The sequence below is a fragment of the Plectropomus leopardus genome, chromosome 11 (genome assembly GCF_026936395.1).
Source record: "Plectropomus leopardus strain MGB_pleo_1.0 chromosome 11, ASM2693639v1, whole genome shotgun sequence".
Taxonomy (NCBI): domain Eukaryota; kingdom Metazoa; phylum Chordata; class Actinopteri; order Perciformes; family Serranidae; genus Plectropomus; species Plectropomus leopardus.
This window is the reverse complement of record NC_142186.1, coordinates 34,571-59,418: the sequence shown is the minus strand read 5'-3', so window position 1 is coordinate 59,418 and position 24,848 is coordinate 34,571. Positions and strand designations below refer to the sequence as shown.

Genomic DNA, 24,848 nt, shown 5'->3' with positions numbered 1-24,848 from the left:
TAGTTCTACGACCCCTGAAAATGGCCAAAAATAAACCAAAATTACAACTTCAACTAAAAATGGCTGATTTCCTGTTGGTTTTACGATATGGCCCCAAGATACTTTTTTGTAGGTACTGGGGTGTTGCACAGGCCTCCAAAGTTTCACAACTGATACATTTCCTCCCACCCACACAGGAGACCATTAAAATATGAAATTTTTCACCAGACCTGATAAGTCTGCAAAGTTTCATGACTTTTTAATATGTTAAAGCCCTCAAAAAAGCAATTCATTCAAGAGAAAAAAATGCTAATAATAATAATAATTAAAACTGCAAGCAACGATGAACGGGCCCTCGCGTCTCCATGCACGTCGGGACTACTACTCTGTATCAAGCATGAGAAATTTTGGGAACTTCCTGTTTAATGGTGAAACATCAAAGTTGATAACCTAGCCATGCCCACATGGTGTGATGAAAACTCAGAAATTGAATAACTTTTGATGTTCCATGAGCTTTCATTTCAGAGAAAGTCAGAACAAGCAGGCAGAGAGTTTTGATCCATCAGTTAGATATTACATGTGGGGTAATACTTCCTGTGGCCACTAGGTGGCCCTGGAGACCACACAATGCATGTCACCTCGGTCTATATCATTTGTAAACCAAACCATATAAATGTCATTTTAATCAAAGTATAGCTGTGTTAAGAGGCTTACTTCCTTTTGCCAACTGGTGGCGCTGTGATTATCATAACTTACTGACACGCTGATGGGTTCAGGGCTGCACCTTGATCACACCTGTAAAATTTGGGACCAATCAGTTGATGCAAAGTGAAGTTACAACAACTTCCTTTTTGGCGGCGAAGACCATGTTGCCATGGCAATTGTTCATGAAAAATCTTTGACATAGTAAGGAAGCATCGTCAAGGTCTAAAAGCTTTTTTTTTTTACCAAGTTTGAGCAGAATATGGTCAACCAGTAAGGAGGTGCACATCAAAATATAAAACATATAGTTTCCTGTCTCCAGTAGGTGGCCCTGTCATGATAACTTGATAGAGCCATGCAGATATGTTCAGGCCTGGACTCTTATCAAGCATGAGAAGTTTTGGGCAGATCAGATATGTTTGGCTGAGTTATGACCAAAATCATGTTTCATAGCCAAACATCAAAGTTGGAAATCAAGCCACGTCCACATGGTGTGAAAAAAAAATCAAAAATTTAATAACTTTAAATGTCCCATGATAGTTCATTTTATTAAATGTCAGAAAGTGCATGCAGAGAGTTTGGACCATTGAGTGAGATATTTCACACAGTGTAGTATTATCCTATGACCACTAGGTGGTGCTGGAGACCACAAAATCTAAGTCATCCTGTTCTTCATCATTTGTAGAGCAAAGCCTGTGAATTCCACGTAAATCAAATGATAATTGTGTTACAAAGTATACTTCCTGTTGCCAGTAGGTGGTGCATTGAGTATCATGGTTAACTGACATGTTGATGTGTTCAGGGCTGTAATCTGATCACACCCGTAAAAAATCTGGGGCCAATCGGTTAATGCAAACAGAAGTTAGAGCAGCTTCCTGTTTGGTGGAGAATACTGCATTGCCACAGCAACAGCGTACATTCAGTCAGATATTTCATGTGGGGTAATACTTCCTGTGGTGTGGTGGTGAAGCTAAAGACCACACAAAATGTAAGTCATCTTGGTCTACATAATTTGTACACCAAACCATGTAAATGTCATGTAAATCAAAGTATAGTTGTGTTTTCCAGTTGGTGGTGCTGTGACTATCATGCTTAATTGACATGATGTGTTCAGGGCTGCACCTTGATCACACTTGTAAAATTTGGGGCCAATCGGTTGATGCAAAGTCAAGTCAACTTCCTGTTTGGCGGGTGACCCCATGTTGATGTTCATGAAAAGGCTCTGAAATCACAAGCAGGCATTGTCAAGGTCTCAACACTTTTCTTACCAGTTTGAGCTGAATATGGTCAGCCTGTAAGGAGGTGCACATCAAAATATAAAACATATAACTCCCTGTCTCCAGTACGTGGCGCCAAGATGATAACTCAATTGAGCCATGCAGATGTGTTCAGGCCAGGACTCGGGGCAGATCAGATGATGTTTGGCTGTGTTACGGCAACTTCCTGTTTCATGGCAAAACATCAAAGTTGGAAACCAAGCAACGCCCACATGGTATGATGACAACTCATTTTTTTTAAGTCAGTTGTTATGTCACATGTCTTAAGGTCTTAGAAACCACATTTGAAGTCCATTGGGTCAAATCTGGAGGAGATATACATCAAAGAAGAACCTTTGATTTTCATGTCATTTCCTGTGGCCAGTAGGAGTCGCTATAAGACATGGTAATACTTATCATGCAGATGTGTTCAGGGTGACTGTCATCCAACATGTGCAAGCAGCGATGAAAAGGCCCTCTCACCCCCATGCAAGTCCAAGCTACTGGCAGGACTCTGAGTAACGCAATCATCCATTTCAGTGAAAGTCAGAAAAAGTACGCCGAGAGTTTGGACCCTTGAGTCAGATATTCTACATGGTGAATTACTTCCTTTGGACACACAAATTCTATGTCATCTTGGTCTACATCATCTGTAGACCAAAACATGTAAATTTTATGAAAATCAAAGGATAGTTGTGGTATGAGACATACTTCCTGTTGTAAGTACTGTAGGTGACGCAGTGAACATCATAGTTCAATCACATGTTGATGTGTTTAGGGCTACAGCTGGATCACAACTTTGAAATTTGGGGCGAATGGGTCGATGCAAACTGAAGTTACAACAACTTCCTCTTTGGCTGCAACCACTCAATGGCAACAGTGTTCATGGTAAACCTATACATCAGAGGGAGGCATTATTAAGGTCTTAAAGGTTTTGTCACCAGATTTGAAGTCAATTGGATAAAATCTGTAGGAGCAGTCCATCAAAGAAGAAAAGCATGTAATTTCCATGACATTTCATGTTGCCAGTAGGGGGTGCTCTAAGTAATGATAACGGTTGTCATGTAGATGTGTTCAGAGCAAGACTGTAATCAAACATGTGAAGTTTGGTGCAGATTGGAGCATGTCCTTCAGAGTTATAAACTACTTCCTGGTTAATGGCAAGACATGGAAATGTGTGGCCCAGTAACGGCCACACAGTGTGACGAAAACTCATAATGTAATAACTTTTGAGTTCCAGGGCCTTCTGAGAGGATGTTTAAATTTTGAAGTCAATATGATGAAATCTGTAGGAGAAGAATGAGCAATAGCAACCCCTGAAAATGGCCAAAAATACACCAAAATTGCACATTCAATTCAAAATGGCTGACTTCCTGTTGGGTTTAGGATATAGGTCCAAGAGGCTTTTTTGTAGGTCTTGGGCTGTTACATATGCCTCTAAAGTTTTGTAGCTCTAGGTGAAATGTGCCACATGGGCAGCTTCGTTGAAATCTGTAGGGGGCGCAACAGAGCCATTTTGGCACAGAAGTGCAAAAAAAAATCATATCAAATATCACGTTTCAGGTCTTCTGATGTGTGTGCCACGTTTGGTGAGTTTTGGTGCATGCTTGCCCCTCAAAAGGTGCTTTCAGTTTTATGGCGATTAAAGGGTAACTTGTTTGATGAAAACTCAAAAGTTTAATTTTTGTGCATCATGAAGGTCTTAACAATATTCTAATCAAATGTGAGGTTAATTGAGTTAACATGCTACAGGGGAAAAATCAAAGAGTAAAAAAAGTAACTTCCTGCTACCAATTGGTGCGTTATGACTATGATTCAAAATTTACCTTGCAGATGTCTTCAGGCGTTGACATATCTGTGAAATCTTGTAAAGATCTGACCATCTGGGGCAAAGTTATAACAGTTTTTGATGTCATGTAGAAAAATCGAAATTATCCACCCCAAGCCGGTAACGCCTTTCAACAAAAACTCACAATATTCATTTTCAAGCATCATCAACATTTTTAGGATTTTTTGAGACCATTTTGAGATCAATCAAGTCAACCTATTAGGAGCTGGACATCTTACTGTAAAACTTTGCCTTTCTTTTGCCAATAGGTGGCGCTCGCATTATCGCTTAAAATTGTCATATAAATGTGTTCAGGGCGGGACTCCTATCAAACTTGTGAAGTTTAGGTCATATTGGACCACTTACAGCAGAGTTACATACCACTTCCTGTTTGCTTCCTGGTTCATAGCAGAACATGCCAATTAAATGCCTCATACAGATCCTTCAATTTCAAGACGGTCCTCACCCCATTCAGTGCTCGGGCCCTAATAATTCTTTCAGTCTGATGAAGGTCCTCGCCCGGTTCGGTGCTCAGGCACTAATAATAATTCCTTGCACTCCAAGAGGGTCCTTGCACCGTTTGGTGCTTGGGCCCTAATAATAATTCCTTGGATTTCAATAGGGTCCTCACACCCATTCAGTGCTCAAGCCCTAAAAAATCCAAGGATTTCAAGAGGGTACAGTGTTTCCTCTACACTCATTTAGGAGTGGCGGCCCGCCACTCCTAAATCCTACCCACCCCTCCTTCAAATGTCATTTTTTTTTTGGTTGTTTTTTTTTTTTTTAAATTGCAAATACACCACCGCTGCATCACAGCACAGTCCTGCACTGCGTTGGGTGTCGCGAGTGCTGAGGCAGATAACTATCTTGCTCCGTATCTACTCTTTGGGGTAGATACCACCGCCCCCTCCCACCCCTCAACAGAACTAATTGGTGCCGACGTTAATTAGCTACTCGCATCCAGGCATCAGGTCGGAGAGTCAGAGGAGTGTCGGCTTGAAAATAGCGTGCAACTTACCGGAGAAAAGGTAGACTTATTAGCTTAAGAAAACTTATAATAGATTTTATTAGTTAAATAAACATTCGCAAAATATTGATGGCCAGCTAAGGTTACGTAGCTTAAGTTAATTGGGCCCGGTGCCAACTCAACTCAGTGTCGCTAATGTGAGTAAACTAATTGATAGCATTAAGCGATATACACGCCATGATGTAACTGCTGACTGCATTTTCAGATGAGCTTGTTCAAATATTTTTCAAAGAAGAGAAAGACACCTGATGAGGATGGCACTAGTCAGGTATCATTAGCCTTTTTACTGACTCAAATTATGATGGTTAGGTAAAAAATTATGTTCACACTTGTAATCAAATGTGACGTGAGTGTAAATTATCTACCGTTAATGTTTTATGTAATCGTATAAGACAAGTAACAGACAGGGAGGAGCAGTGGAACAAAGTGAAGGAGAGCAGAGTACAGGAGGGGGAGTGCCGAGTGAAGGAGCAGGAGAGCAAAGTGATGGTGCAGGAGAGAGAGATGAGAGTAGAGGAGAAAAACATAAAGGGAAACACAGGCTATCAGGCTGGGACCCTAAATGGGTTGAAAAAAAAAAAAAAAAAATTTAAAAATTATTGTTTCTATTTGTAGGTGAAGACTGACTTGAGAAACAGGCTGCAGGGGGATCACCTTGCAGCATGTATGCATCAACGGGCCACCTCTTGGGGAATTTCCGTACAACAGAGCCTTAGAGCTGTTCTACAAAAAACCAAGAAAAATCCATTGTTCTGAGCCTGGGTGCAAACTTTGCCACTGATTACAGCCCCATCAAGAAATTATTATTTATTGTTTTTATTATTTTATTGTTGAATTTTTGTTATTATTTTTTATTTTTACATTCAGCCTTTAAAAAGCGTCATTTGTTTACGCCGCCACGGCTCCCCGGAGAGCCTGCCCCCGCTGCTGAAAAAAATCCTAGAGGAAACACTGGGGTACTACGCCAAATTTGGCAGCTTTCTGGCTGTTGGACCAAGACCTCAGAAAGCTTGCTTGTGTCTTCACAACTTGTAAAAATTGTGAGAATTAGCCGCCTTTATCACCCATAATACCTCCACAGTAATGGATTTGTTTGCACCCAAAATGGTCCCGTTTGTAGGTGGTAAAGAGGAAAGCACTGCAGACGGCAGTGGGTGTCACGTTCGTCAACAGGGTGAAAAAACCAATGATTGGAGTAGATTTCTGTCAAAGGCTCAAAATAAAATGCCTTGTGTCAACAACTGATGGGATTCTATTACTCGTCCTTCCACAGAAATTTCTCCAGAATAGATTATTTTAAATTAGTAACTCTCTTGTTTTCCAGACAGACAACTCTGAAATTCACCCGATAATTATCTCAGACCACAGACCAATCAGTATCAATGTAATACAAGACTAAGCCCCAACCCTTTTGTGGACAGAGAAGTTGTCAGAGTACTTTTATTTTGAAACAGAAGGAGGGAAGTTTAAGTAAAACAGACTACATATATATGTATACACGTGTAAAAATTTAAATGTGTATGAGTAGCAGGTTTACCAGAACTATCAGGGATGCTGTTAACATGCGCACTGTAGCCTATACAGTAGGAGCACAGTCTAGGAAAACGTACAATTATTAAGCAGCCTATGAAAGAACAACAGTAAAAGGGAACTTCGGGAGGAAAGTGAAACTACAACTCCAGGTGACAACAATGACAGATAACAAGCCAAAACTATCCTCCTTGTCAAGTGCTGATGCATCTTATGCAAGTGAGCTACATGATTTCTGTGCTTGTTTTAAAGCCACCTACACCCAACTCGCAAACTCAGCTATAGCAGGGATTAATGAATGGGTGGGTACACCTCTGACACCTGCCTCCCTTTTTTGAGCATGTCAGAAGGGCTTTCAAGCATCTTAACATCGAGAAAGCAGCGGCGCCATATGGCATCAGTGGGCATGTCCTCAAATTGTGTGGTGACCAACTAGCACTGCTGTTCACAATGATATTCAATAGCTCACTGGCTTCGTCTGTCATACCCACAAGTTTTAATATGTCTGCCATGAATGAGTATTGCCCAGTGGCTTTCATCTCTGTAGTTATGAAGTACAGTGAACCCTCGTTTATCGCGGGAGTTGCGTTCCAAAAATAACCCGCGATAAGTGAAATCTGTGAAGTAGTCAGCTTTATTTTTTACTATTATTTTACAATGCAATACTGTACTGTAGAATGAAACCAAAAATCAAAACCTGTTTTCAGGCCCAAAATTTGTTTAAGAAATAAAAATATTAACATTTTCTTACAAATAACTATGATAGTTTAAAGAACGGTATTGTAAAACAATAATTTGAATACAGTACAGTATAGTAATGAATACAAGGTTGGAAACATTGTCACTCACGCGTATTTCACAGTCCCTCCAGCTGTGCCTCTCCGTCCTCACTCCGCTGCGCTGTAGCGTCTGTTTCAACTGCAGGCTGCACAGGAGTCTTTCTCCGAGAGAAGAACATCGTTATAAATGCACTGTAAAAAAAATCCGCGGAGCAGCGAAGCCGCGAAAGGTGAACCGCGTTATAGCAAGGGTTCACTGTACTTTGAATGTCTGGTTAAGGATTTCATCTGCTCCTCACTGACCAGCACATTGGACCCTCTAGAGTTTGCCTAGCCTCCCATTCGGTCTACAGAGGATGCCTCCATATGACCCTATCTATCGAGCTGTGCTGCATTTTAAGTGGACAGGAGAAAGATACTAGATAAGGACACAACTGATGGAACCAATGGGACAATTGAGACAAATAAAAAGGCACCACAGAAGATCACAAGCACATCACACGCATCAAAGAGATGAATTTTTGAATTATTCAGTTGTATGGCCTTCAAATAAAGAGAAGGAAAGAGGTAGTTGATGTTCGTCTTGATCTCTAAACTTTTTTCACCACTATCCAAATGGTTATTGAATGTTAAGATTTCACCAGCTACACAAAAGATTACCATTGTTTGGATGGTAAATTTTAAATAATATGCTATGACAAGACAGGCAGATTTGGATTACTGTCAGCTGTGAGAGCAAAGAGATGTCCTGTCCTCAGTGAGACGTTTTACCTTGGAGGTTGATCAGGGCCTCAGGGTTCTGCTGAGACAGTCGGCTCAGACTCTGAAGTTGACTGCACCTGTGGGCCACTCCCCAGCTTCTCTGCCACCTACACAACACAACTGATGTCTTTATCATGGTAATATGTATACAGGCTTACAAAAGATCAGGCACAAATCTTGAATTATAGCTGCTATGCAGCAACGGGTCAGGGCCAGGTATTTTTAGCAGCAAGCAGCAGATGAGTTGGTATACAATGAGCAACATTAGAACATGCATTCTGCATCACATGAGGCTAGATAAAATTCTGAAATGTTACACACTGGATGAACCACGGACCTTTAGGATTTACTTGGCAAGAATTTGTAAGTACTATTTACAGCACTGTTTAGTCAAACATTTTGATGCACTGTAGGCTCAATTTTTGATCAATCAAAAATCTTGATTTGATAAATCTTTGCTGTACCATTTGTGTAGGACAGTGTCAGGATGAAGCAAGTTGATGTCAATTGAGGAAAAAATGTGGGAAAAGAGAGGTTTAATTAGTTTTATCGTTTTTGATTAAAAAAAAAAAAACAGAGAGATGGACTTCATAATGTGTACCACAGTAAAGTGTACAGAAAGTTCTTCACAAATGGGCTTATATTTTAGTGTGTGTTGCAAAGCTGCAGCATGCATGAATGATTTATTACAGATTTTCAAACTTTTAAAATTTAGAGGGTTGCTGTAGCGCCACCAGCAGGACTTTTTGGCTTGTGTTTGCAGCTGAAGAAGTTTGGCATAGCACAGGAACTTATGTGCAAAATTTGATTTATTTTTAAGCATGGGAAGTTGGATTTCCTCAGAATAACAACAATAACAATAACAATAACAACAATAATAATAATAATAACTGCATTGAGGAAAACAAGAGGGACCACCAGATTTGCTGCCCAGCCCAAAATAATAATAATAATGATAATAATAATAATAACAATAATATAATAACACCTGGGAAAACAAAAGGGACCAGCAGCTTTGCTGCCCCACCCCTAATTGAAGCTCAAGAGTCCCAGTTTCTATGAGAATCTTTTTTTGTGTCATTTCAATCATGCTTTGCCATTAAGTACAATAGAGAGGAACAAGCCTTAGGGCTGACTGCTGATTCCCTAACTCTAACTAGGCTGACATTCGTTGTTACTCTGCACTGAGAGCCAAAGAGCCAGGATGTTGAACCAAGTAAGCGTTTGATTATTATGCCTAGCACAATGCTTATCAGATTGTTCAGACAGATAAGTAGACATTTTCAGGTAGACCACAGAGTTAGCAGCTCCCACAGCACTTACTAAGCATTAGGGCAAAGATTAGAGATGAGTGTACCTGATATCCACAAGGTCAAATTTCTGACACAGTTCCTTCTTCAGTCTGTCCAGCTCTTCTCTCAGAGGAAGACTGGCCCTGTGCTTCTTTGTTGCCTCAGGTTCATTGTTCCTGAGCCACAAGCTGACAAAGAAAAGATAATATGAAACCAGTTTGAGTTGAATATTAGAGGAAGACTTCTATAAAAACACAATGATCGACATCTTTAGTTGTGATAAACCCACATAGAATTATCCCCAAATATGCAGCTCCCCCCATGTCTATGGAGCTTTCAAGCATCCTCTTTTTACACCTCACAACTTTTACATTTTTACTCAGTGCACTCATTAAGCTTGTTTCCAGCAGCAGTGGCTATTTCCTGTTAAAAAAAAACTACCTGGGGTGCCATCCCAATGAGGGGCAAAACTGCATCTAGAAAAACCATTTTCACGTGAGTCATCAGTCTGAACAAGGTGCGAGTCAAATGGACATCAGAGGACCTTTTCTGACAATTTGTAGTAAAACATTGCCCACCAATCAGCCAAAAATCCATTGGAATAGATTTAAGAGCATACCTACCACATACATAGTAAAACGGCATTTTTAGGGCCCGAGAACTGACCACAGTGTCCAATTTTATCACCTTCGTGATGAAAAGTTATCAAAGGTCTGCGCAAAACTGTTGTCGAATTTTGATGTTTCACCGTAAAACAGAAACTTACTGTAGTGCGAACATTGTCCAATCTACCTGAAACTTCATAGGTTTGATAAGGGTCTCGCACTGAACACATCCATATGACAAAATTCACTCTGCATCCTGTAGCCACCTAGTGGCTACAGGATTTTTTTAAAATATACTTTTACAAACTTGACCAACATAATTAATGGGATCCAGTTGAAATCCTGCCTGATAATCTTAAGACCTCCAAGACTGGAAGTTATCAAAGCCCCAGGCAAAACTTATTGCGACTGTCTGTGGCTTAGCATCGAATGTTAATGATATTTTGCCATAGAGGGGGAAGTTATTATAACTTTACTGAACATGCTCGAATGTTCTCCAAACTTGGCAGGGTGGACAACAGTCCAGCACTGAGCAGGTCTTTAAGCTAATTTTGCTTCAACGACAGCAGGTAGACAACAGGCTCTGTAGCTCCTCAAATCCTTGCTACTTTTTTTGCTATATTTTGCTATTTTTTCGACTCCATGGCCCCTTCTGCTGGAGCATGACTTTTCTAGGATAGAGAAGGACCTATCAACATTGGGAAAAAGTTGTGTGGACTTTGGACTGAATGCAACAAATCGCAAGAGAATCCCCACCAACAGCATATACCCAGTGGCCAGTCAGACCAGACGGGAGAAACGAACCCGAAAGCACTGGACAAAGAGAGGGAGGAGAGCCAGCAAGGCTGACCCAACTTGGACCGAGAGCTGTTCCTCTACCAAGCCTTTTTCTAACTAATGTCTGGTTGCAAGACAATAAAGTGAATGAGATGTGATTAAGACTCACTTAGCAAAAATCAAAGAAATCACAGACTGCCCTGCACACATTTTCACAGAGACATGGTTGACCCCTAACATCTCGGATCAAGCTAGTGCACTAGACCAGTGGACCGTGTTGGGAGCCATAAGGGCACAAGACTCAGATGCAAATTCAAAAACTGCACTGCAGTAATTGAATGATGCCACAAGCAGCAACATGCCCAAAGACCCAGATGGAATTTTCATAGTAGCTACTGATTTTAACCAACTCATCCTTCAACTCTGAAGATGCAGCAGGATCAAGGACAAATGAAATTTCACTTTTTAAACTTTAAAAAATAACTAGTAAATCTACCTTCTATCCTCAAAAGGCTCAGTCATTCACAAGCAAAATTGGTCCCTTTGTGAAAGACTGTTGTTGGAAACCATGGATGTTGTGTCCTCCGGACTAAAGAGGAAAAGAATCATCCAGATTGTGAACAACTCAAAGGTCAAAAGCTACCATCTTTGATGGTATGGGGGTGTGTTCATGCCCATGGCATCATGGGTAACTTGCACATCTGTGAAGGCACCATAAATGTTGAAAAGGTACATTTAGGTTTTGGAGCAACATATGCTGCCATCTAGGTGACATCTTTTTCAGGGATGTCCCTGCTTATCCCAGTGAGACAGTGAGACACAATCTGCACGGGTCTCATAAATAAAACAGAGCATGGCATTCATACTTAAAGCATACCTACAGGCAAGCCAAAATCTGCATGCACCGAAAATATTCAGATATATAAAACAAGGCATAGGCCGGCTAATCTGCAGTTTTCTTTTATAAATCCCATATCAACTTGGAATTGTCCGCAAGTGGATCAGCATCATATCCCACCTCCTACATGTCCACATTCAACCATAAATGATCAATGCAAAGAACTACAGACTACAGTGGCTACAGACAACTACAGCATCAAATTGATTTTTTTTTACGCCTTGCCAGAATGATTGAGACATCAATGGTATCCCTGACTTTCAAAATGAAAGTTTGATAAATGAACACAGTTTATTTGTTTATTTGAGTTTGTTATGACAATCTTGGCCTGCATTATGATTAAAATTCATAAAGAGGATATGGAGTGCATGGAGATGACTGGCTTTATTTACAGAGTTTATTAATTCATGCAGTCCATATGTACAGGTGGTGAAGATGGGTCCTTTGAGGTGACTGGAGAGGGCAAAGTGTCTGTGACAGCAATGGAGGTGTCTCAAGTGCACTCACTGTGCACAGTCCTGTTAACTGCAGCAATTTTAAATACAAAAATAAATAAAAATAAAAGTTTTACTTTGTTTTGTTGTTTTAAGATTATTATTTTGGGGCTTTTAGCCTTTAATTGGACAAGACAGTAGAAGAGTGAGAAGGGGAGAGAGGGGATTCCACGCAGCAAAGGGCCAAGGCTGGAACCAAACCTGTGGGTGCTGCAGCGAGGAGTTAACCTCTTAACCAACTAAGCCCCTGGGTGCCCCGAAGTTGTACTTTATGATACATGAACTGAATTAGAAGATATTATTGAACACTGTTGATGCTCTGTTTTACAGTTATTTCATGCTTTTGATGATGTGCACATTTTGCTTCACAGCTGACCACAAGTGTCGCCATACACAGTCCGGATGTCTCCTCTGTGCTCTGGGGCATGTGACAGTGAGATGGCACTGATGAAATAAACTGAAATGAACAAGTGAAATGTGCTTATGTAAAAGTTATAGTTCATGAGCACAAATAAGACTGCTGGATTGAATGTTTATGATAAAGAGGATCTACAGGTAATGTGTGAAGTGAGGCAAAATTGAATTTGTGACAGTTGTATTATATGTGTAATTATTTAGTGTGGATGCTTAAGCAGCCACACTATTTTTGTTCTTCTCTTTATTAGTGTGGATGCTCATGCAGTTCGTACAGTTTTTGAGTTTTGGCGATTTAAGTTTTATGCTCTTTTCAGACGATTTCTGCATTTATAATGGAGTCAAATGGAGACGGAATGTTCATGGCTAGAGTGGAGAGGATCTCGGCAGAGTGTAAAGGAGCTGAAAAATAATCTAAAATTTTTCCGAACAAATTGGAGCTACTCCCACAGCTAGCAGTCAATGTACACAATTTGTACATCCTAACGTAGAAAAACTTGTGGAGGTCAGATTAACGCACGTTTGAAAGCCGACAACCCAACATAGCTGGCTCATGGAACCTCAAAAATAAGGGAGACCCAAAAAATTCCCCATTTAATCCAATACAAACTGAGATGAGAAATTACTGGAAAATGGCAGAGGAGACTGTTTCTAACGCAATGATTTGGGCAATTTATCAGAATTTTTTTCAGACAAAAATGATACGTGCGTGTTCAGGAGAACCTCTTTTCTCTTCCCGTTGCAATGTTTTGACTGTTTGGTGAAAGGTATGGCTGTAAAATTGAGTAGTTTGACAGGTACATTTCCATCTAATTCAACTGCCTTCTTTGAGCTGACCTGAGAGGAGAGAGGGGAGAAGAGGTTAACTGATCCTTTATATTACCGGCATTGGCCCTTGTGGCCCCTCAGGTGGAATGGGCCCTTATTTGGCCCTTGTGGCCAATTAAATTTACCAGTTAGTAATTAATGGTCCACTTGGCAGACCTCTGGAGGAGGGGCCACAAGTAAGCCATTGATTGGCCTTTGTGGCCCTTCAGGTGGATGGGGCCCTTAATTGGCCCTTATGGCCTCTTAAGTATCTTTGTCTTTGTCTGCCTCAAGTACTGCTCCTTGTAGTGATAGAAGTACTGCTACCTTCTCTACTTCCAGAACTACAACTACTACTTCTACAGCGAACACTCAAGCTACTAATACTACTAGTACTATTTCTCCTGTACTTTCCGGTCAACTGCTACCTCTGCCTACTTTAAGCTACAGAAACCTATTAATGTCAAAATGTTATGCTCTTCAAGGACATTTATGCCTCTCATTTTATTTTCTACATTTTATGCCTAAAATATTAAACATTGACTATTTTAATCTTTTCAGTTGACGTAAACTTCTTCCTATGACATTCTTGCAGTTCAATTTGTAGCTTCTTCACTAAAGCAGTTCAGCCTTTCATTTCTGCCAGTTTTTCAGATATTTACTTCAATTTGTCATACATCTCTGCATTTTCAGCAATAAATTTATGCATATTCAGCAATAAATTTATGCATATTCAGCAACAGATTTATGCATTTTCAAACATGCTCTGAAAACTGATTTCAGCTATTGGCATCCACACGCATGTTCTGCAGGAAATGCATTTTCTAGTTAATTTCTACAGTCTGGCTTCAGTTCATTACCTCACCATCTGCACTACCAGTTTGCCATATCTAAAATGTGTGGGTCAGGGTTTCCGTAGAGGTGTGAACATTATACCAGCCAAGTTTGTTTTTATAGATCACAACTTTTGTGGGAAGTGGCGTTTGCCCCTTTTACAGCCCGTTTTGTGCATACCTAACTGTTATAGATGAGACCCAAGAGCCGTGTCACACTGAACATATCTGATGCATTGTGAAGTGTAAAATAAGATAAAGGAGAACCTGAACTGTTGGGCAACAGAAGTCGTATATCAACCAAGAATGGAAAAGCATTCCACCTTTAAAACTTAACACTCCAAACATTTTTTAAGGACAACTTGGGTCCTCGGTTCCCAAATGCTTTCTGAGCATTGTTAGAATAAAAGGTAATTTAACACAGCTGGAAATGTGGAATGTGCTGCAGACATCAAATTCACAATGAGCATATATTCACAAAAATCAAACAAGTTATCAGTTTGAAAACTGACCATCATGTCTTTGTACTGCAATCAGTTGAATATAGGTCGAAAAGAACTTGCAAATACAGTACATTTTACAAAGTGTCCAAACTTTTTAGAATCAGGGTTGTAAAGGCCTGAATGCCGGCCAAAATTCACGTATTCACTAAAGCTCTCCTTCCCAAATACCCCTCTCTGGCATAGCTTGACATCATCAAAAGGAATATTTTGCTTTTATGATAAACTTGCTTTTTCATTGTCTCTGAGAGGGTAAAATAATAAAATGGAAGTCAATTTCACATCTGTGTGCTCTACACAGCTAGAGTCAGGAGGTGGTTTCCCTATTTTAGCATAAAGAACAGAAGCAGAGGTAACAATTAGCCTTGCTCTGTCCAAAGTGGTGGTCCAAAACCACCTACCAACATCCCTAAAGGTCACTGACACATGTTGTATCTTGGTTGTTTAATCTAAAGACAAATGTGTTATCAAAAGTTTGAGGTTTAGAAGAAGCTAAATTGTTTATGGTATCTCAGTCTGTACCAGACAGCCATGCCTTTCTTATGAACTACATGTATGGCAGTTATATTTGTGAGTTGAGATACAGAGCTGAGGTTGAGTGTTACTAACATGAGTGTAGGCTCCACTCTCCTGGCTTGCTGCAGCTCCTGCTCGGGGTCTCTGAACCCAGTGAAGGTGTAGTAGCTCTTATCCCATTTGATAGGTCTGTAGAAAGGCAGCCCCGTCTCAGGTGGACTTTTGGATGCCTCTGAACTTGCTTTCACTCCTTTCATGTGCTCTATGGACAGGCTGCAGGACTTCAAGACATTCATCACTGTGCTTAAGACATCGTTTGTGCGCAGGGTGAAACTCACTGACCGGAACCCTGACAACCAAGTGAGAGGTTTTAAATTAGCAAAGACAGAACTCACAGATATTATGAGCAATACTATTGGAGTACATACCTGAGGCGAGAAGGTCTGGCTGCACATCACTGCCATCCTTTGTGTCCCTGACATAAAAGGTGAGCTTCATTGGCTGAAGTGAGCGTGAGCCAGCCCTCTGCAGGTTTTCCAGATAGCCATTTAGCCTCTTTAATGAATTCTCATTCACTTCCTGTAAAACACAACATGAAATGTTACACACTCTTTGTATAATGTTGTACAACAGTTAGTCCCGACCGAGCATTTTGATTGGTCAAGAGGCATTCCATGAGTGCTGATATAGGAGTACAACCTCACTGGGACTGTTAACTTTTAACTCTGCATGTATCACTCAGCTTCACTCCTGTTCAAAACCTGTTAATTAGTGTAAGAATGAAAGTGGAATATGTTTTAAAAGTGGGATATGTTTACAGTGCAGTGTAAGCACAGCTTCAAACAACTAGTTGGTGCTGTTCATGTAGCTGTCAGTTAGTCAGGTTGAGGGAGGAGAAAAGAAGACAGGAGACAGTGAGGAGTGGGCACATGCTGGAGCGACAAACTGTCTGATCAGACTAACTCATCTGAATTGCACAGGCCACCAAAGTGTCTGTTAGACAGTCTTATTAAGAGAGTTATTTCACTGAAAACACAGAGAGCCTTACTTTACGTAGTTGCTTAAACACATTAGAATCAGCACTAAAAGACTCTAGTAAAGATAAAGTGATGAAGGGCTGGCTCTTGGCATAGGCGACATAGGTTGTACAAAAGGTTATCTCTGTGCATGCCCTTTTTCCTTGTTATTGTTGCCGCAACTGTAAATTACCACAGCTGTGAAGTCATTGAACGCACCATACACAGACCGCTCGGTGCAGAGTGACGATCATCTGAATTATCTGCCGTGCCTGCGTCCATTGAACTGTGAATGGTGATGTTTTACTTTACGTTGCACTCTGTTAGAGTTATTAAGAGTGTATTTAGGTCGTTAAAGAGTCGTTTTTCTCTGTTGTGAATGTTTAAATTGCATAAATAGCTGACAGCTAATTAAGCGGAGCTAACTGCAAACTAGCATCTATCAGTGAAGTTTATGTTGCTGTATTGCTAATCTCTGTTGGTTAAATATCTCATGGTGAATGTTAATTGATCAGTAAAAGTACGGCCTTCTAATTTGTATCTAAGAATGTGGAGTACTGCTGATTCATGCTTATTCCTTCTCATTCATTTAATTTCATTAGTTGATCTGAAATCATTGCTAATCTGCAGTAGCTGCATTTCAGTTGTTATCTAGCTAGAATACGTAGCTCAAGTGTATTTTGTATTTAAGTTGTATTTTAATTCTAATCAATCTGTATTGTTGTGATTGTGTTTCAGAAACCACGCACTGTAAACCACTCTGCACAAGATACTGTACATCCTCAAAATTCAGATAAACAGTTGAACTTTATTATGGACTCTGCCTCTCCTTAAAGCACACCTGAACATAAAAAGTGTCCTGACCCGACGCCCTGGGGCGGTTGCTGCCACATAGGATCCTCACACACAGTCTAACATACATAGGTGATTGCCTAGAGTGCTACACGCTTAAGGGGCGCCACTGGTTGCGCTCAGAGAGAGAAAAAAAGAAGATAATAATTTGCTGTGCCCTTTCCTCATGTTCTGACTTGAAAATAACAAATGAACACAAAAAGAAAGAAATAATAATAAACTCAGTGTCCCTGTTGTTTCTCACCATTGACCTATCCCTGACCAGCCTGCACTGACGGCACTGCATGTTGAAAGTGAAAGCCAGGGATGAGTTACTGATGCACACCTCAGGTAAGAGTGGGATAGAAGCCTGTCAACACGTCAATTGGCAGGTTATAAGTTATCAATGTTTACTTTTTTTTTTTCATAGAAAAATGTGTGGTGTGTAATTTAGAAAACTAAGAATAGAGGAGGAAAAGACATCCAAATATAGAGGTATGTCTTCTTTTATAATATAAAAAAGTCAGTTTTGTATGAAGACGTTTCATTTGTACAAGCTATCTCAGTTAAAATCAAGCAAAGCTAGATAATGATACTATGATTAGCTGCGAAGAATTGGGGGATGTTTATGAATAATTTGAATGTCAAGCCAGTAGTTTATACAGTTCATTGCTGCTGCTGCTGCTGCTACTGGCTGCTTAGTGCTGCTCCTTCTACCCAGTAAGTATGTTAGACACTGTGCTGAAATTAGCTGTCCAATATGGACAAAAAATTACTCAAATTGATGGGCATGTGTTACTGTTTAATTGTGGTGCATCCTCTTTTATTTTATTAATGACTAATTACAACTAAGAAAAAACTGCAGCAGTTGTTTGTCCTACACTGTCTGCTGCAGGTACATGTTTTTGCCTGTGCAGTAATAGGCTAGTGTACTCTATAACTGTCCAGATGTACTCTGGTGACTTTTGCAGAAGCTCCCAGCAGCTGCTGGAGCAGGGCCTTTTAATATGCCATCTCTCTGAAGTGTGTAAATTCAGCCAATTATTTGTGGTCTCTGAGGAACTGCTGTTATCATTGTTGTTGTTATTACTGATTATACAACAATTAGTTCTGACCAAGCAATCTGATTGGTCGTGAGGCATTCCATGAGTGGTGATATAGGAGTACAACATCACTAGGACTGTTAACTTTTAACTCTGCATGTATCACTCCACGTCACGGCTGTTCACAATCCATTAATTAGTGTAAGAGTGAAAGTGGGATATGTTTTAAAAGTGGGATATGTTACTAAAAGTTATGAGGATACCTAGGAGGGTGCAGCTGTGACGGACGCGTTTTAGTATCCCGCCGTTCACTTCAGCACTCAGCCTGTGGCCTCCTGCCTACGACCGAATCACAGCCGTGGTGATATACGAGCACAACATCACTCCCTCTCGTGTGATATTTCTTAAATATTACTGTTAATCTTGTTACAAACTAAATGCAGGTCTTAGTCAAATTAAATAAAGTAAATTTGTATAGTGCTGCTTTACATTAAGTAGAATGAAACAATAGACTTTTACAGCCTAAATCCCGGTGTCTCTGATACACTGCAATGTTGTCAGAAATAGTATTATTACTTAATGTCCCAGTTAATCCTTGTTACTTCTTGTGATCGACAGGAGCAGTGGGTGGGGGCTCACCTATGGGCACCAACATGGCTATAGCTGGCACTGTGTCACTTATTACTGTTTACCAATAAATGACGCTTGTATAACTGTTGTATAAAAAGCAATATCACACTCGAGGTCGTAATCTTGTAATTGTATATTATCACGGCTATCTGCAGCCTCGTGCCTACGACCAAGTAACAACATCATTCCCTTTTGTGTAAATGAGAAACTGCCGATACTGAGTCCTGATCCGATACTTGTGCATGAATAATGATAACATAGCTGCACAGTGTACTTTTAGGTTATCAAACACAGTGAACTTTAAACATTGTGCTTTAAAGTTATTAAATCAATCCAGTGTATATGCTGGACAGTGCAAAATACCAAGTAAAAACAGTATGTTTTTTTAGGACAGTGCTCTCAAATTTATTTAGTGCAGCATATTTTTTAATATGATATACCAAATTAAAAAACTAAAATGCTTTAGGACAATGCTCTTAAATTTACTTAGTGCAGCATTTTTTAATATGATACACCGAGTAAACTGACGTGTCAAGAAATTGCTCTTACATCCACTAGTCCAGCATTTGTTTAATGAAAAATTACTTCACAAAATAATGAAGTAATTAAACTTAAATGTGTCTTCAGAGTGTAGCATTCTAATAAAAATACACATCATTTTAAAGGGGACCTATTTTGCTTTTTGGATTTTTCCATTTTCTTTATTGTTTCGTATAGCATTTCTGTGGTTGTAAAGGGTCTCTTAAGTAATAGGGGTGTAAATCACTGGTTTTATCACAAAACAATATTACATTGTTTCTTTGGGCAACAATTCGATATTTGCCGCTATCAAAAAATCTGCCTCGAAACGATTTTAATTCGATTTGAATTAGGGGACTGCGTTAGATTTGAGCAAATATTATCTGCCCATTTAACACAGTTGGTTACAGAGGAAGCTGACATTTCTGTCTTTGCCAAAAGAGATAAAAACATCTCAATAATTGTAAATAATTAAAACTGGTCCTTTTTGTCAGAAAACCCTGTTCTGGAAGAAAATGTTTTCATTTTACCTCAGACCATGATCTTTTTCCATCAGGAATATCTGACTTAATGCCCTGGAGACAAACTTCTAGCGTCCATAAAACATGGGCTACAAACAAGATCACCTAACAAAACTAAAAAATTCAGCCCACTAACTGTGGAGGTCAAAGACAAAACAACTCTCTTTTGTGAGTCATATTTCCCCCACATACATAACATGCTAAGGTGATTAGCATAAGCCTACAGCATTTTACATCAACATAAATTAGCTTAACGGCTAGACGACTTTTCTTGTACTCATAACTTAAATCAATTTACATGTATTACTAATGCTTTCTATTACTCACCACTGGTTTGTGTCACCACATCTCCCGACAGAACAACGCAGATGAATTTCAGCACAACATTTTTTTAAACTGAGCAGCTAATGTTGCTAGATTATGTTAGCAAAGTGTGATGCCCTCACAGAGACGTGACGTGATGTTTCTGAGTTCCTTATCAATCTATTGTACGTCTGTCCGTCCTGGAAGAGGGATCCCTCTGCCGCTGTTCCTGAGGTTTCTCCCTTTTTTACCCGTTACAGGGGTTCTTTTTCGGGAGTTTTTCCGTGGGTGATGCGAGGATCTAAGGGTGTAGGGATGTCGTACACTGTAAAGCCCTCTGAGGCAAACCATGTTTTGTGATAATGGGCTCTATAAATAAAATTGACTTGACTTGACTTTAGTTTACACATGACATGTGCTCTGATGACTCGCAGTTTCTCTGAAAACAAAATATTTCCATATTGATGATTTATTCCAGAGTAAATAACGTTACTGTCATCATCTTTCTCTTGTCTGCTTGCCATTACCTGCCTGAAGCTGTATGACTGTGACAAAGAATTTGAAAAAAATGTGGATCTGAAAGAGGATGATATAGATTGATGTTTAGACTTAGCATCGATAATAGGCGATCACTGCTCTTTGAATTGATATATTGATCCAGCTTAATGGATCATTACATCCCTACTAAGTAATACAGACCAATGTCCAAGCCAAAGGGAGCTCTCCCTCCCTCAAAAGACACTGCTCCTAAGCTGCATGAAACAGCTCCTTTGAGTTTTAGTCTTTACTTCCGTAACTTAGTGACATCAATCTAACAAATAGAACACAATGTGCATTGAGAGAGCTAGCTGACCTATCAGAGCAAACTGGGTTTCTCGGAAGGCGGGACATAAGCTCAGACAGACTGTTTCAGACAGAGGTGTTGCAGTAGAGGGCAGTATGAGATATATTATGTGTTTTTTGAACATTAAAGCATGTAAACCTATTCTATTAAACCCCCAAAATATGTATGTGTTCCAAAAATGAGCATAATGGAACCACTGGTGGTTTAATCACAATTCCACTTCAAAGTACTATTTTAGCTGAACTTATACATTCCCAATCACAATACATGACACTCGGTCACAATTCCACTTATTACAAAATTATTGTAAAACTAGTTCACTAAAAATGAACAAAAATTTAAATTCAACTTAAAATGGTGTAGCAGCATTAGCTGAACATGAAAAAAAATCAGTCTCTAACTATTGGAGTCACAGCATTACAATAAACAAATTGTGGTCTCCATCGATGACAACTCTGTGACAACTGACATAAACAAAGGATCGGGTGGGTGTTTAAAATAACCAATCCTGATCAAATGAAAAATGTGTTGATCAGACCTGATGACAATCCTTCCGGGACATCCCTACTACTGACAATCTGAACACATTAAAACACCTCATGTCAGCCCAACCACAAGTCATCAGTCCTCAGTTTTATTTACAACATATTCTATTCTACTGAGCAATTCATGAAATACACAAGACATACCCGTTCCCTGGGATATTGACCAAAGAAGTCAGGATGTACAGCAAAATAAAACGGTCTGAGTGCATTAACAGCATCTGCCCCTGACAGAGCTCTCTGCTGAACCACACATGCAGCCACATGTTTCCTCTTCAGCCTGCAGAGAAGAAGATATGAAAGTTAACTAATTTAACAGTTTTATTCCATTTTGTGGAGATGACAGGGATTAAGTATGGTGATAGTGAAACATACTCATTCCTGTGGGGGGATATTGACATATTTAATGTTTAATTAGCTTGCTTGTTTGTTTTTCAGCCAAGTGCAATTGCGTATTGCAAATCTTGAGCCCAATGTTGGTGAACAGTTTCAAACCTGAAGGATTTCAAATGTATTATTATTATTGTTATTATTGTTATTATTATTATTATTATTATTATTATTATTATTATTGTCTGTGGACAGGTTTTATCACCAAAAGATACAAAACCATGCAAAACACAGTCCACAAAATGTTACATCACAGATGTGTCATTGAGACCACAATAAAGACTGAGATTAAAGACTGGTGCGGTCTGAGCTAGGGTGGGGAAAGTAGAGGAGCAGGAAGTAGGGCCGGGTGGGGGGACCTAATGCCCCTGATGCCCCTGGCCCACATTTGTTTTAAGTCAAAGATCACTGTATCCAAGCTGGCATGATCCAATTGCACTGTCAATAAATGCATCATCTTGGCACAAATGTTTAATAAATAATCTCCTTGACTGTAAAAATCCATCAACTGTATTTCATTATAAGAAACGAAGGTGAATACAGGACTTTTTTTCAGTGGTGGTAGCAGAACTTGAGGAGCTAGGTGGGGGGATTGTCTCTGGATAAAACAAACCTTGATCAAACCAGTGAACATCCATAGAGTTTATATACTGTAGTTGCTGATCATAGAAATACCAGTGTGTTAACCTCAGTAGCAGACTGGTCTTGACTGTCCATTCTAGCTGCTAAGGACACTTAAACCCAGCTTAGACCTGGCATCAACATGCGTCTTGGGTGACCTGATCACAACTGGATAGCCCTACATAGATTATAGTAAGCAGCCACCAAGACACATGTCCGATCCAATCACTCAAACCACTTGCTATTGTGGTTGGGGGTGCATCTGACCTCTTGTCTTTTGTAGGATAAATGCTAACACTGTCCTGATGCGTCTTCATCATCAGTGCAGGAAGCAGTGGTTATTATGGTGACAGCGCATTAAGGCTCTGTAACCTATCCAGTTTTTGTCAAAACCACTAAAGTGTTCTGTAACCATCCCTCGTTTGGCCCTATGGAAGGAGGAGACATGTTTATTTCTGCTGACAGTGATATCGCCAGCTGTACTGACACAACAGCTAACGTAAGTAGCAAACATTCAACAGGGCAGCTAGTAAAAATGTGGGTGTAATAACTATGTGCAGGGCATTGATGAAATCTGCACACAAGTGGTCATCTGGAGACACACAATAGGCACAGGTATGAACTGCGATATGTCAGCTGTCCACTTGCACTTGGCTCAACAAAACACATGTTAACACACCAGGTCTAAACAGGCTCACAGGGATTTGGAGACTCCTCTGCTGCAACAAAAATCTAGATTCTATTCCCCGATGCTTAGTTTTATATTCATTTTTCATTGCAAAATCATGATGATTGCAAGTGTTCATATTTTCAGAGAACTTTGAAAAGCACTATATAAGTTCTATGATTATTTTTATTATTATTATTATTATTGCTATTATCCTTTACATGGTGATGATATGCCATCTGATTGGCTATTAAGTTAAAAAAAATTGACAGTTATTTTGTCTGCCCAACACTCCACCACAAGTATTAGATGTATTACCATAAAATTTGCTATAGACCTGTATGAATCCTTTATGGCATGACCTTCTATCTTGCATCAACACTTGATTACCACAATCATGACAGCCTGCTCTATTCTTGAGCTGAAAGCTGAAGCTGGCAAAGCTAAAGCCAATAACATTCACATAGTCCTGTCATAGAACATTTCAAAGCAGTGTTACCTGATGGTGTACCTCAGGAGGGAGTTGGCAGACATTGCCGAAGCTGCTTGTCAACAGATGACTATTAGACCATGGCCTCTGCAGCCAGTCCATCAGCAGCCCTGATATCTACGCACACAATTCCATCAGAGTCACAAAACGTTTCTAATCAGCACATCACAGCTTCCAGTAGCAAACAATCATTCAAAGCGACTTAAGGCAAACAGAAGAAAATAGATAATTCTGCACCATCATCGTAAATCAATTTAACATTTATCTGTTATGGTCTTCAGTGTTAGCAACTGATAAATACATCTTCGAAAATAAGTATCCAAGGAGTCAGCATCCCAACCTTGGGTTGCAGTTGTCTGTTGCGTTAGCATCATAGCAATGCGTGCTGCTCTTAGCGCTGTGGATGACGCACTTATCAAAACAAATGTCAAATTAAGGCTAATTAACCGCAACTATTTTACTAATCAAACTAAAACAACAGGGCCATCCCTTACAGAAGTCGACGTTATGTTAGAGGATAGTTAGGGTTACAGCTTCAACGTTGTTTGTAATATGACTCCTTGCGTTAGTCGGTGACAAGGACGTAACATGGCTCCTGATAGTGTCTCCGGCTGGCATAGAAAGTATTAGCAATGTGGCAATTTTGGCAGTCAGTTCCTACTGCCTTGCTATCAAGAGTTCGAAATGCGTTACAAGTACCTGATTGTTGAACTGAGCACTGAAAACAAGCAGTGCAATACATCTGTACCCTCACCGTTGGACTGCTAGCTTTACTGGCTTTACTGCTTTCGTTTCCACTTCCTTTCTTCCTCTTCTTCTTCTTCTTCCTCTTTTACTAACAGAGCTGCAGCACGCTGGCGCCCCCACGGACTGGAGGGACATTACGGCTGTGCGCACCACCACCTGTATCGTTGGGCTAGTCACTTTGATTGAGATTCAGCAAGAAAATTACAGGGCCAAATTTTTAAAAGGTTTGATTTTGTTATTCCAAAATCATAAGTTAGTTTACCAGAATTTCATACACAAATATTATGTCCTAGCCCTTACAAAAACAATCAATGTATCTGAACTGAACCGTGAATGCAGTGCTACTTCCAGACTTGATGGGCCTGCTCATTGGTATGAAGAAATGCTAAGGATCTTATATATATATATATATATATATATATATGTATATGTGTGTGTATATATATATATATATATATATATATATATATATATATATATATATGTGTGTGTGTGTGTGTGTGTGTGTGTATTTTGTATGATATCCCGTAGGCTACACTTTTGCCAGTATGGGCTTGAAGTTTGCATGGACGTACAGGGACGTAATAAAAAAGTTGTCCCCTATGCCAGGGGTAGGAGGTCACTAGGAAAAAACATAGGCCTATGTTGCTGGATCAGTGTAAATTTACATAATTGGGACCCTTGA

General features: G+C 39.8%; 1 protein-coding gene across 3 annotated transcripts in view; it reads right to left on the bottom strand.

The window, feature by feature from the left end:
• tcaim (T cell activation inhibitor, mitochondrial) overlaps window positions 1-24,237 on the bottom strand; it is a 38,143-nt gene extending 13,906 nt beyond the window's left edge. For all 3 annotated transcript variants that reach the window (XR_015778070.1, XM_042490860.2, XM_042490867.2), the window contains exons 1-7: window positions 24,116-24,237; window positions 23,426-23,533; window positions 21,396-21,528; window positions 15,428-15,578; window positions 15,093-15,348; window positions 9,221-9,343; window positions 7,873-7,970 (exon numbers count right to left, since the gene is read on the bottom strand). Coding sequence is in view for 2 of the 3 variants with exons in the window: in XM_042490860.2 (XP_042346794.1) it covers window positions 7,873-7,970; window positions 9,221-9,343; window positions 15,093-15,348; window positions 15,428-15,578; window positions 21,396-21,528; window positions 23,426-23,460 (796 nt within the window). In the remaining variant the exon portion in view is untranslated. The remainder of the gene's footprint in view (window positions 1-7,872; window positions 7,971-9,220; window positions 9,344-15,092; window positions 15,349-15,427; window positions 15,579-21,395; window positions 21,529-23,425; window positions 23,534-24,115) is intronic.
• Window positions 24,238-24,848: the final 611 nt, after the last annotated feature.